This window comes from Gekko japonicus, unplaced genomic scaffold (assembly GCF_001447785.1).
Source record: "Gekko japonicus isolate JY-2015 unplaced genomic scaffold, Gekko_japonicus_V1.1 scaffold50, whole genome shotgun sequence".
Lineage (NCBI taxonomy): Eukaryota > Metazoa > Chordata > Lepidosauria > Squamata > Gekkonidae > Gekko > Gekko japonicus.
Genome location: NW_015164666.1, coordinates 1,835,527 through 1,849,794, shown reverse-complemented (window position 1 = coordinate 1,849,794; position 14,268 = coordinate 1,835,527). Strand labels below are relative to the sequence as shown.

At 42.7% G+C, this 14,268-nt stretch overlaps 1 protein-coding gene across 1 annotated transcript in view; it reads left to right on the top strand.

Moving 5' to 3' along the window:
* NT5DC1 (5'-nucleotidase domain containing 1) overlaps positions 1-4,930 on the top strand; it is a 164,181-nt gene extending 159,251 nt beyond the window's left edge. The window contains exon 12 of the mRNA XM_015409065.1: positions 4,815-4,930. Within this exon, the coding sequence (XP_015264551.1) occupies positions 4,815-4,930 (116 nt within the window). The remainder of the gene's footprint in view (positions 1-4,814) is intronic.
* The last annotated feature ends 9,338 nt before the right edge of the window (positions 4,931-14,268 follow it).

Here is a 14,268-nt window from a genome sequence, read left to right as displayed (position 1 = left end):
CAGAACTGTGGGGGAAAGGAACAGCAGTGGCAGCAGACTCCTACTAAAAACAAGGGAGAGAGAATGGTGGTGGGACATCCAGTTCGAGGTTTTCTTTCTAGTAAGGTGTGTCGAATGCACATGAAGACCTGTAAAGTTTTTTAAATCATTAGTGAAAGAAATAATTATGCAAAGATAGGTAGGTTTTAGCATCCTTTTTGGACAATAATTCAGCCCACTCCACTACTTTATCCCAGGGCCATAGCAAGCCAGGGGTGAGGAGGGCTAAGCCCCCCTCAGACATGCCCAGCCCCATTCCCAGTGGATGCCAGACCATCCCCTTCCCTCCCGCAAAGCCTACAGCTGCTGCTGCTCCAAGCCCTTCACAGCAAGCGTATGGAGAAAGCATATGGCTGGGGAGGAGAAGAGGGGAGAGGAGAAGGGAAAGCCAAGTGAGCGCACATGTAAAGGGCCTAGCTGCTGGTCAGGAGGATGGAGCAAGCATCAGCCAGCCAGCCGCTCTCATCACTGCCCTCCGAACCAGCAGCCAGCCCCTTTACATGTGCTGGGGTTGGGGGCGGAGCCGGCTGTGTGCTCCCTTGCTCACTCGGCCCTCCCTTGCTCACTTGGCCCTCCCTTCTCCTCTCTCCTCCCCCCCCCCACCATGTGCTTTCTCCACACACCTGCAGTGAGGGGCTCAGAGTGGTGGTAGCTGTAGGCTTCCTTCACCCTTCCCAATGCAGAGCTGCTGTTGAGTTAAATAGCTGTATACAGTGAGGTTTTGCACATACCACAGCCCTCTCCCAGGAATTCTGCCAAGCCTCTAAAAGCAAGTCTGTCGACAGTAGTGAAATTCTCTGTTAATTGGTATAATTTAGTTAATTAAATTAGCCATGGTGCCCCCTCTTCGTCCCCTCCCACATAAAAATATCTAGCTATGGGTCACATGACCACGGAAATGTCTTTGGACAGCGCTGGCTCTTCGGCTTTGAAACGGAGATGAGCACCGCAACCCTAGATTCAGATTCGACTGGCTTTCGAGCAAGGGAACCTTTGCCTTTACCTTTACTATGGGTCTGCTTTATCCCTACAACTATCCTGTGAGGTATGTACCAAGTGAGCCCACGCTAGCCCAATCTTGTCAGCTCTCAGAAGCTAATCAGGGTCAGCCCTGGTTGCTACCTGGATGGGAGGCCACCAAAGGCTTGTTATGCAGAGACAGGCAGTGGCCAACACCTCTGAACGTCGTTGCCAGTGACTTGATGGCACATCCTCCACAAGCACCACCAAGGATGAACCAACTGTAGTACTGCACAGTTTTGGTAAATGCTTCTCCCTTAACATTGCCAGTGATAAAATTCTTAGATGCCTGAGGAGTGATATCAGATATTTATTTAGTTGTTTATTTATTTAGATTCCTTGACTGCCCTTCCCTGCTTTTGCGGGGCTCAGGGCGGTTTACAACAGAATAGTTCAATACAATTATAAAACCAATTAAAACCACAAGCATACAATATTAAACAGCCAGCATACATATTTAAAACATTTCAAGAACAGATGGCATGTCTAGCATTCAGATTTGGGGGGGGGGGGGGCTGGGCAGATGTAGGAAACCATCGCTGGCCTCAACCAAAGGCCTGGTGGAGCATCTCTGCCTTACATGCCCTGTGAAACTTTAGTAGATCAGACAGGGCACGGATGTCATTCGGCAGAGAGTTCCACCAGGCTGGGGCCAAGGCTGAGAAGGACCTGGCCCTGGTCGAGGCCAGACGGATATCTTCGGGGCCGGGAACCACCAGGAGATTCTTATCTGCTGGTCTCAGTGCCCTTTGGGGAACATTTGCACCGAGCTTCTGTACATCTCACTGCTGCCATTTCATCAGGACCAGATGCATAGCATTGTAAATATGGTTTTTCCCCCCAGCATGACTGAGGAGAACAAGGCCATGCTGTCACTGCTCTTGAAGGTACATAGAGTTGTGTCTTGCCCTGTTTGCAGAGCTGAAACAGTCTGAGGATAGTGGTGACTGGGGAGGAGTCAGTTCAGCACTCTGCAAAACGATGCATGAACATGTGATTCTGTGATAGTACCCGGTTACTGTGTGAGGTTTTTATCAACCAAGGAAGTCACAGTAATAGCATAGGATAGCTTAGGTGAGGGAGCTATCTACAGTTGAGGTCTGGAAAATACAGCACAAACTTTGAGAAAGTCTGATGGGCCACAGTTAAAGATCAAAACCTACTAGCAGTAATAAGCTGTGAGAATAAAAGTGTACATCCAGCAGAATGCATAGAGTGTGGCTGTAATATTGTACTATTCCATTTGAGCAAGGATTATTGAACAAACTCTAGTGTGGTTTATGCGGTGGCTTTTGAATGAATTGTATTTTTGCTTTCAGTCTTATGACTTATTTTTATCCTGTAGTTGCATGATTTTATTGTACCATTTGGTGAGCCACCTTGAGTAGATCTCATAAATAAATGTTGCTGCACATGCCATTAGACTAGCGCAATTGAGAATAAAAGAAGAGATTGGATTTATACCCCGCCCTTCACTTGGAGTCTCAGAGCGGCTTACAACCTCCTTTCCTTTCCCCTCCCCACAACAGACACCCTGCGAGGTAGGTGGGGCTGAGAGAGCTCTGAGGGAACTGTTCTTTCAAGGACAGCTCTTGTCAGAACTATGGCTTGCCCAAGGTCATCCAGCAGCTGCAGGTGGAGGAGTGGGGAATCAAACCTGGTTCTCCCAGATTAGAGTCCGTGCACTTAACCACTACACCAAACTAGCTCACCAAATTGGTATTGCTAACCATTTGATACAATCAAATTGCATTATGCTACATAATCCATTGTATAAATACATTTAACATTTATTAAATGTTTTGCTGTTTCTTTAATTACAATGTGCCTCACCCTTTGTCACTTTTGCAATTCTGTCCCCATCCCCAAAGCTCTCTCTCCTGTTCATTGTCAACGTTGGTAGTCTTGGTGCTATGTCTTGCACCAGTAGATATACCTACTTGGAGACAATGAAATATATTTTGAGCAGATTTTAAGAAAACCTCTTAGAATTATCACCATTATGCTCACAGAACTGAACGATTTCATTTTGCTCGGTGCAAAATGAAATCTTATAGAGCTGGGAGGGAGAAAGAGAAATGCCCATCAGCCTGTAAAAAGATGAGCAAAAGCAGAGATGAAGCTGTCTCTCGAACTGGACTAGTAAATCTTATGAACAGGCAAAGGGTAAGCCTGGCTTTTTGCAAAGCACTTAAATTCTTGTGAAGTGAATGGAAGTGGTCCAGTCTTGGAATCAGAAAGGGGATAAAAGAAAATAAGTAGTACAATCCTTTTTGCACTTGTAATGAGTAGCTATTCCTGCAGGAATGAAAGTTGGGCACGTCTATTATCATTGTTAGTGGCTTAAAGGACAATTTTATGCTGGATTGCAAATACAAGCAAGATTTGTTGAATTTACCTTCAGTAAGTACTCTGTAGTCCTAACCATGTGTAGTCATAACACATAAAGGCTTTTTAGAAAGTTTCCTACAAGTATCTTATGTTCTGAAGTTTTTGTTGTTGTTTGTTTATTTGCTGCATTTTCCAATTTTTTTATACTACTTCTAGTATTACAAACAGAGAAATTACAAGGGCGTGAATATAGGAAACATCCTGTTGCTTTTATTTTTGTTCACAACATGAAAGCAGAACGCTATAGGTAGGTCAGGACGTCACACTCGCCACCCTTCTTGTCTTTCAAAATCTACAGTGTCATTACACCTCAGGTCCTCTCTCTCACTCCCAGAGGCATCCACAGACCAAACCTCCCACACTCGCCACCCTTCTTGTCTTTCAAAATCTACAGTGTCATTACACCTCAGGTCCTCTCACTCCCAGAGGCTTCCACAGACCCAACCCCCTTTAATAATGAGACCTCACTCCAACAGAGCTATTGTGGTTGGGGCTCAAACACTGTTCCAATCACTTACCACCATTCATTCATATCCTACAAAATATGTGTATAGGCCAAGATATTAAATCATGTGTATGTGTGTTTCTTTCCCTTAGACACACAGCCCACGATGTTAATCAAACAAGAAAGCTTTTATTTATGATATGAACAACACACCAAGGAAAGGAGAGTTTAAGAAACAAAGGTTCACTTCCATTGAACTTTTGAACAGAGGTCCCATTCCTACAACTGGGATCCTTTAGTTACAAATTTACTATTTTCAGCCAGCTCTAAGCAGCTCTTCTACACAGTACCACTCAGTCAGAAAAACCCTTTTCACCTCAGTTCCTACGCTGTCCTCTGCTCTGCTGCTAACTCCTTGTTGGTCTTGGAGAGAGGCAGAACCTCGCCTGTCTGTCACCGTTCGTTTGCCACATTTTCCAATTTTTGTTTGCTACTTCTGGTGTATAGTGTTATGAGCAGAGAAATGACAAGGGCATGAATATAGGAAGCATCCTGTTGCTTTTATTTTTATTCTTGTATTATTTTTCCTTTGATGTTCTAGCATGTGTAATCCTTTACCATTCCTAAATGGTAACTCATCCTGTACCTTCACACATGACAAAATGTATTTGTAATTTTCAAATTTTCAATTAGTTAGAAGCCCATTCCTTTTGTTTTAAATAACGTTAAGCATCTTGGTTAAGATAAGTCAAAGTATCAATATCACATCTAAGTACATAAGCCTTCTATACCATATATGTAATTATGTGGTCTGAGTGCATGTTTACAATAAGTACCGCAGATAAAGAGCTTACTTTTCTTTAGCCATGTCACGTGAACTGAGAATCTAATCAAAACATGGTACATTTGTTTCTTTCAGATTTACCCCTGGATTATAGATTCACCAGATTTTCTTCTAAAAACTCAGTCACGGCTGGGTACTTCCCCAAACCTCCAAGATCGTTCTCCACTCATCAACCACTGTCTACCAAATGAACATCTCTAAAGAAATTAAAACTTATATTGCTTTTATTGCTTGAATGAATTATGTTGGATGCTAATTTAGAAATGTACTTTGCTACTTAAAACTAAAAGATGGATTTAACAACAGTAAAAAAGCAAAAGGATCTACAAGAAAGACTTTCTGTTTTCCTTGGTTTTTATAGCATGAATATAACAGATAATAATTAATATTTGTTTTCCCACTTTGCTGCAATTTTTTTCAGTTCAATGTACCGTATTAGCTCAGTTCATACATTGCTAGACTGCCAGATCCCTTCCTATGGTTGGGTGACAAACATGTGTCCCGCTGATCCTCCACACACCTTCAGTAATATGTAACACAAAGATTTTATACATTCAGTCATGCACATAAAGGTACAATTTAAATGATTCATTTCCCCTTTAAAAATGAAAAGTTAAGATTGTGTGAGTAAGACCATTGCATTTACAACGAGGTTCATAGTAAATGGAAAAGACAGGGGCTGATTTCACACTAGAGCTGCCTCGATACTATTGGTCAATTTCACACCCGAAGCTGCGGGGCTGCATTTTGACTCACGGCTTTGCCCGATTAACCCTGCAGTTTCGTGATCCTCAAAAAACAGGATCACGAAACTGCAGGGTTAATCGGGCAAAGCCGTGAGTCAAAATGCAGCCCCGCAGCTTCGGGTGTGAAATTGACCAATAGTATCGAGGCAGCTCTAGAGTGAAATCAGCCAGGGCTTTTTTTATGGGGGAACATGCCTTAATGGAGTTCAAGAACCTCTTCGACAAAATTCTTTTTAAAATGTTTAAAAGTTCATGAGTTCTCAGTATACGGATTGAAAACTTCATTTCCCTCTTGAGAGTTCTGGCACCCCTTTTTCAAAAGAAAAAGAAGGAGCCCTGGGAAAAGGTATGCCTACTTTAGAAGAGGAAGGGAATCAGTGGACCAATCATGTATGAATGAGCTAGAGTTTGACCATTGGTTAATGTTCACTGTTCTGAAGTTTAGTCCCATTGACTGAAATGAGAGTTAAATTCTATTACTTCAAGCTCAGAAAGTTGATTAGAAAAACATACTGAGTACACCTATTTTAATTAATACATCATTATAAAATTCATCCTGGCACATTTTGCCAGATAAACCCTGAACTGACAACAAAGCACACAACAGTTAAAAACAAGCACAAGGAATCAGTATGCTCTGATACCTCACATTCTCCTAATATATAATCCAGTCTCACTGCCTGCTCCAAAAGGACTTGTCTGAATCAGTCCTAAGTGAGTAACTCCCAATTATTTAGAATTATTCTGTCATTGACTACTTTGCCGCAGGCCATTCCAAATGCTAGGGAATTGGCAATAGGCTATGAGGCATTTGCAAGCCATTTTGCAGACAAAGTTTTGTCACTCCGCCATGACCTCCCAACCACACTTGATACAATAAAAGAACTGGAAGCCCATTGGCCGTCTTCGGGTCCAGTTCTGGACCACTTCAGTCTGCTCTCCCAGGACAAAGTTGACAAGAGTCTGGTGGCTGTAAAGCATACCACATGCCTCCTAGATCCCTGCCCATCATGGCTAGTTAAAGCTTGTGGCAATTAGGTGCAGATCCCCCTGAGGAATATTATCAACTTGTCCCTTTCAACAGGGACCTTCCCAGGGGGACTGAAGGAGGCAGTCGTCCACCCACTCCCAAAAAGGTCTTCTTTGGACTCTGTAGTCCTCAATAATTACCGCCCAGTATCTAACTTGCTGTTCCTGGGTAAGGTAATAGAGAGAGCAGTGGCAACGCAGCTCCAGACTTTCTTGGGAGGATGCGAAGATCCTGGACCCCTTCCAGTCCGGCTTTCACCCCGCCCATGGAACCGAGACGGTGTTGGTCACCTTGGTGGATGACCTCCGGAGACACCTGGATCGAGGCAGATCGGCACTGCTGATGCTTCTTGATCTGTCAGCAGCGTTTGACATGGTTGACCATGATATATTAACCCACCACCTTACTGATGCTGGGATATGGGGGCTTGCCTTACAGTGGCTAGCCTCCTTCCTTCAAGGTTGGGGACAGAGGGTGGCGCTTGAGAGAGAGTTATCCCGGCGACACCCACTGGAATGTGGGGTGCCACAGGGAGCAATTCTCTCCCCTATGCTATTCAATATCTACATGCACCCCCTCGCCCAGATTATCCAGAGGTATGGGCTGAGGTGTCACCAGTATGCAGATGACACCCAGCTCTATCTATGGATGGCCACCCGGAAAAGGCCCTAGGAGATCTGGAGGAGGTGTTACAGGCCGTCACTGGATGGTTGCATCAGAGCCGACTGAAGCTAAATCCATCTAAGATGGAGGTCCTGTACCTAAGTCGTGGGGGACTGGGACGGGATTAGGCTCCCAGCCTTCAACAGGGCTCCATTGGTCCCAATATCGAGGGTAAAGAGCTTGGGGGTGTTCCTGGATGCCTTCCTCTCTATGGAGACCCAGATCACTGCCAGGTCTGCTTTTTTCTATCTGAGGCAGATCAGGCAGCCAGCCCCATACCTCACCTCCCAGGACTTAGCTACAGTGATCTATGCAATGGTCACTTCCAGACTGGATTATTGTAGCTCTCTCTACGTGGGGCTACCCTTGACTCTGCTCTGGAAGTTGCAGCTAGTGCAGAATGTGGCAGCGTGGGTGTTGACAGCAACGCCTGTGCAGACGCACATCCGCCCGGTGCTGCGCAACCTGCACTGTCTGCCTGTAGAATTCTGAATCCATTTCAAGGGGTTGGTACTTACCTTCAAAGCCCTATACAGCCAGGGGCCAGCATACCTTCGAAATCACCTCTCCCCATATGAGCCCCGTAGAGTACTAAGGTCCACCAATCAACATCTTCTGGTGGTCCCCAACCCCAGGGATATCTGACTTGCATCGACCAGGGCCAGGGCTTTTTTGGCCCTGACCCCTGCCTGGTGGAATGAGCTTTCGTGTGAGATCAGGGCCCTGTGGGATTTATTACAATTCCACAGGGCCTGCAAGACGGAGCTCTTCTACCAGGCTTTTGGTTGAGGCAGCAGGCGTCCCCCTCCTTGGGTCAGCCCCCATTTGTAGCCTGGGTCTGAGATCTCAAATTTTATAGATGTCTGGGAAATTTAATTTCTAGTACTATCAACCACTGAGGATCTGGCTTTTTACTAGAGTTCTATGGCATATATGAGTTATGTTATTTTATATTGTGTTTTAATGTGGTTTTAATTGTATTGTACCTTACATCGTTGTATTATATTTATACTGTTGGAACCCGCCCTGAGCCCTTTAAGGGGAGGGTGGGATATAAATCCAAATAAATAAATAAAAATAAAACATAAATCCCCTTCCCTCTTCTCAGTCCTTGTTTTGACAGGAACCTGAATTATTTTTTAATATAAAATGATGGGGGGAGATCATTATTTTGTTTGAATCAAAGACTAAATAAGGGTTCTGAGATGATGGTCCTCTCCATATTTGCCTGCCACTCCAGATTTCCTCACCCTGAGCCCTTTAAGGGGAGGGTGGGATAGCAGGTCCGCATCCAAAATAACATGGGGCAACAGCAGGCTGAAACCAGGCTGACCACTGAAAGGAGGTAATATAATGCAGAATGGGGGCAAAACCTGAAATAAAAAGAAGCTTGAACTTGATTTTTGTGCAGAAGGGGGGGGGGAATGAACTAAAAAGAAGGTTAAATTCGATTTTAGTGTAGAATTGCTTGGAGGATACTGTAGTGAACATGGATTAAAAGGAGATTGCAAAAAGGGCCTATAAAATGAAAACTACAGGAATAAGACCTCTTTCTAGGACTGTATGGGTGCAAAATCCTATTTATACTTTCTTGTAATCCCATAACACTAGGGCATACATTTGAGTAAGCATGAATAGGATTTGGTTATAAGTCACTGTGTATGGTCATTTGTTGTTTTTACAGCTAAAGAAACCGTGATATGCCAGAGTGCAAACAACTTGTCTTGCATGTGGTCTTTTCCCTAAGAACAGACAATGTAATGTAACAACTAAAAACTAAAATCTAAGCATTTGGTTGCATAAACTTGAAATCAGTTTGAAATCTTTCAGTTTGCTTTTGCAGTGCATGTTAGTATGAATATAAAAATAAATATAATTTATTCCCAAACAGCTCTAGATTCTCTTACTTACACCTCAGTAAGATCAAATACTTTCCTCTAAAGCATAAGAAATTAAGTTCTTCATCATGGAGTGAGGCAAAAACAATTGTGTTCCTTAATTTCATTGATGCTGTGCTGGCCACGGGTCATTTTTTTAAATTAAAGCCTCTAAAAGTAGTGGCATGTTCTGTCCTCCAGTCTGAGGCCCTACTGAGGTTAGAGAGAAGCAGGTTCTGAGGACTGACATTTGCTGAAATTGTTGAATGAGCATGTCAAAGCCCATCCTCTATTCTCAGCATGACTTCCTTCTAGAAATTTGCACAGATCCCAAGAATAGGCTGCCTTGATAAAACTTCCCTCAAATCTTCTCATGGCTGTTCTTTTCTTCCTCCCCTCCCAAAAAACAAGATAATTTGCCCTAGGTAGGGAAGCATTCAGATTAAAGAATTTACAAGGCATTTTTCCCACTGTGCCTGTGCCGTTTTGTTCTGTTTATACTAGAAGATGTTTCCATGCCTCTGGATGTTCTGCTACAGCTGCCAAAGGTGAATCATCTCCACCCATGAAAATATTAAAAGTTAATAAAATCATAATTCACTTGTCAGAACAACAATATAGAATTCTGGAGCTTTCCTTTTACAGAAAGAAAAATCTGTTTCACCTGAATCAGTGGACACAGTAAATGTTCTTAACTGGTTCTTGGAGACAGTACTAAGCTGGATGAAGGCCAACAGACTGAATCTCAGTTCAGGTAAGACCAAAGAACTGTTGGTTCTTCAACTGGTAAGGCCAATTGAGGTTTGTAGAACCTGCATTTTTGATGGGGTTGCACTCCCCATAAAGAGCAGTGACACCTTTGGACCATGCTTTTTAACTGGGAACTTTTAATGGAGATGCAAATTGCCTCTACAGTAGTGTCTTTAATTGACTTCAGCTGGAAGTGGCTGTGGCCCTTCATGAGAAGCAAGATTTGGCAACAGTCATTCATACTCTGATTATAGCCAGATTAGACTACTGCAATGCATTTTTATGAGGGGCTTCTGCTGAAGACAGTTCAAATGCTTCATTAGTCCAAAAGGTAGCAGCTAGACTGCTTGCCAGTATATTCTTAGGGAAAATATTTTGCCTCTTTTGAAAGCTCTATATTGGGTGCTAGATTGCTTCTGTGCCAAGTCTGATGCTGGCCTATAAGGTCTTGGATGTCTTATATGGCCTGGAGATAGATAGTATACCTGAAGTACTGCCTTCTCTTTTATGTACCTGTTAATATATCAAAGGTACCTCTAAGAATCAATATGCAACACAACTGCAATAAAATACTAATACATTGTAAATATGGTTTTGTTAACAGTAAATGTGTACAGATTTTTCTCCAGACTTCTTGGTTTTTTTAAAAAAATCTCAGGATTTATTTTTAAAGAAAGCTATGTTTTAAGTCCTTTGGGCTGTTACCATGTGTTTTCAAGTGTGTGGTCAATGCATTGTATCCTATCAAATGATTCTGATTTATTTGCAGAGCTTAGGTTACAGAATACAGTTTTTCTTAACATGATTTGGATTGTTTGGCCACATAATTTTTTGAACACATTGTAAGAGTAATTTTAAGGACTTTACTTCTCTGGAATGGAAATTTGACCTCACTACACAGAATCCAATCCTGATTCCATGAATAGGCTAAATTCACTTTTAAGAGAAATTGGTTTTACTTTTTAAAGAAAAACTAGTTCAAGTGACAGTGGCTCTGTCCCTTTGCCCAAACAAGTGAAGAAGAAGCACATGCCATTGAGTTGCAACCAACTCAAGCCAACCTCTTTCATGAGGCACTCCAGGCATAAGAGGAGCAGAGATGGTTTACCACTCTGCCATCCTCCACGGAGTAGCCCCAGTCTTTCTTGGAGGTCTCCCATTCAAGTAGTGATCATGACCAACCCTGCTTAGCTCCCAAACTCTGATGATCATGGGGAAAACTGGCTGCTTCACACAAGGGACCCCCTTGGCAGTATCAAAGCTTCCCAGAAAAATCATTTGTTCATGAGATGTTTGACTTCTATGTTAAAACATATGATAGAGTTCTGTGGAAATCTGGCCAGGTTTTAGTGGGTGTGTCAGCACTTCTTTCACAAGCACCGCAAAACTACAGAGACTTTTTGGAAAACAATCTGAACAGATGTTATAGTTCTTGCAACATCAGAAGCTCTCTCAGTACTATGACAAAAGCATTTTTCACAGGACCATGCTGAATGCCTCCCTGCTTATCCTTGCTTAAGGTCAAATGTTGCAGCCCCAACAAGTGAGTTGCACCCCCAACAAGTGAGTTGCACATATTTGTCATTATTGACTAGATGGAAATCATGCTAATCACTTCTAAGTGCTTTTATGGTTTAGGTTGCTTGGCCAAATTAAAGGGTAGAACACCTAAAATGGCTATAGCACAAATGGCATCTCAAGCTCTCTAAACAGTCAACTTGTAAGTCCAAATTGTACTCAAGTCAGTCAACCTGTGAGAGTTAATGATCAGTGCTACAAAGCACATTAAGTCACAATTGTATTTTGGTGAAATAAGAAAAGGGATGTCTTATGTTAAGGAAAATAAATGTTTTATCATCATTGAGCTATTTAGGTAAAGTACTTTGTTTAAGCTCTGACCTGAATAGCCCAGGATAGCCAGATTTTGTCAGCTCTCAGAAGCTAAGTCTTGGTTAGTATTTGGGTGGGAGACCACCAAGGAACATCAGGGTCACCAAGCAAAGGCAGGCAATGGCAAACCACTTCTGAACATCTCCTGCCTTGAAAATCCTATGGGGTCACCATAAGTCATTTGTGACTTGATGGCCAAAAAAAAAAAGTTTGAAGCCTCATACGAAAGCAGAGGGTTGGGCAATTTTAAAAGCAAAACAAGTCATAGAATGCCCAGAAGATCTTGCAGAGGCCAAAATAGCACATAACATTTATCACGTGATTGCAGCAGAAACGGGAAGCAGGATACCAGCTGCAAGTCTGGACAGGAATTCAATTCTAAAGTGGGGCAGGGGCCCAGTAGGATCAGAACCGCAGTGCAAGGGGAGGATTCAGTCACTACAAGCAATCAGTACGCATGCAGAAGTCCTTATAATGCCCTTGGGGCTGTTTGGGTCAAGAAAAGGTTGTGGATGAAAGCTGGAGCTTCCCTTGCCTGTATCACGGTACCAAATCAGACCCTCTGTAGCACTTCAGGACTAAGTTCCTACAGGAATGCACAACTGCCATATTGTTACCCAAAGGGGCTGTCTCCTTTTAGTTGGGATTAACAAAGAAGATGGAAGAATTTCCTGACAGAACTAGGATTGCCAGATCCCTACCTGCTGCTGGCGGGGAGATGGAGCTTCTTCATCGGGATCTTCTGGCGTGCATGCATAGTGCACACACCATGATGATGTCACCCAGAAGCGATGTCATTGCACTAGGCACGTCGCCAGGGGGACACTCTAGCATTCGGCCAGAAACTCTATGGTACCATAGAATTTTTAGGCTGAGTGCTAGAGCATCCCCTTGGCGGTTTGCCTGGCACGATGATGTCACCTCTGGGTTCCCCCCACTAGCCGGATCCAGGCCGGCAAATGGGGGGGGCTAAAGTGGGCAAACACACACACCCCCGGGGAAATGGCAAGCCTAGTTAGAACGGTTCCTCTGTGGAACAGGCTTCCTCGAGAGGTGGAGGGCTGTCCTTCTTTGGAGGTTTTCAAACAAAGGCTAGATGGCCATCTGCCAGCAATGCTGATTCTGTGAACTTAGGCAGATCTTGAGAAGGAGGGCAGGAAGGGTTGCCTCAATGCTTAGTTCTTGTGGCCCTTTCTTACATGTCCAGGGAAATGCTGATCACCACATTGGGGTCAGGAAGCAATTTTTCTCCAGGCCAATTTGCTGGAGATGAGGGTCAAGCTAACAAAATAAGTTGTTATAAAAGTACAAATATTTATTATGGAGTACACATTAGTAAAAGATAAAATAAGTTAAAAGAAATGATCCAGATATCAGACTCTTAAAACATTTTGCACACAGAGCTGATAGTTTTATATATATAATTGATGGGTATATCTTATGACCAGTAGACCATACGTGTTTCGGCCCCTTAGGGCCTTCCCCAGTGATCAATATTACTATTGTAAAACAACACACATCCAGAAATAAAATATGAAAAAAAGATTTTCTTTAGAGCCAGGTCTTGCTTTCTGGAATTGTCAAAAGGGAGAGGGAAAAAGCCAAATTATTACATATTAAATGCAGTGGTGTGCGATTAGAGATGTGAAGGCCCGGGAAAAAAACGGAAAAATTTCGGGGGGAAACCGGGTTTTCCCCGTTTTTTTCCTGAAGCTTTTTTGTTTTTTTCCAAAAAATTGGAAAAATTGAAAAGAAAAGAAAAAAAAATTGATTATGGAACATTTTATTTTAACATGATGAATAAAATATTTTAAGACAAGGTGTTCAAATATTTTTCAAATCATTTCTAAATTATATATATTAATGGTATCAGATTGATCTAATTTCTCTGCACTGCAGACAAAAATGTCCTAGGTTACAAACTGAACTCTCCAATGCAAGAACAAGAAACCTTTCTTCCTTTAGGAGGTGCTATTGTCAGAAGAAAAGGAAAAGGTTTCAGTTTTGTTTTTGCATGTGGGTGGGTATTACTGTTTGTAATAATTGTTTGGATACACTATATTTTTAATATGCTAGTTGTGATAATTTCATGCCAAGGAAAAATGTCCATAGTCATATTTTATGTTCCTAAAGTAACAGAATGACTTTCAATCTAGAAAAGACAAAAGAAATGCTAATGTAGCATTTTTTTCAATTTTTCCAAAAATTTCCGTTTGTTTTTTTAAAAAAAAAACGGGGAAAAAACAGTTTTTTTTCCAAGCATCAAAATTTCCGGAAATTTTACATCTCTATGTGTGATTCACCCTCCCACGATTCGGGAAGAGCATCCGCCATCACTGCTTCATAAACCGGAAGTCTATAATTATGAAGCCAGAATGCCAGCAGGGGGTCGGGGCTACCTAGTGTTTTTCATGGAGTGTCACATGTATCATTTTGCACCGAGGAACCATCCTTGGCAGGGAGGGAGGGGGGCTCTTGGTAGTTGGTGATTTGATCCTTAGGCAGGTAGACAGCTGGGTGGCAAACCCGCATACTGACTGTTTGGTGATTTGCCTGCCTGGTGCAAAGGTAGC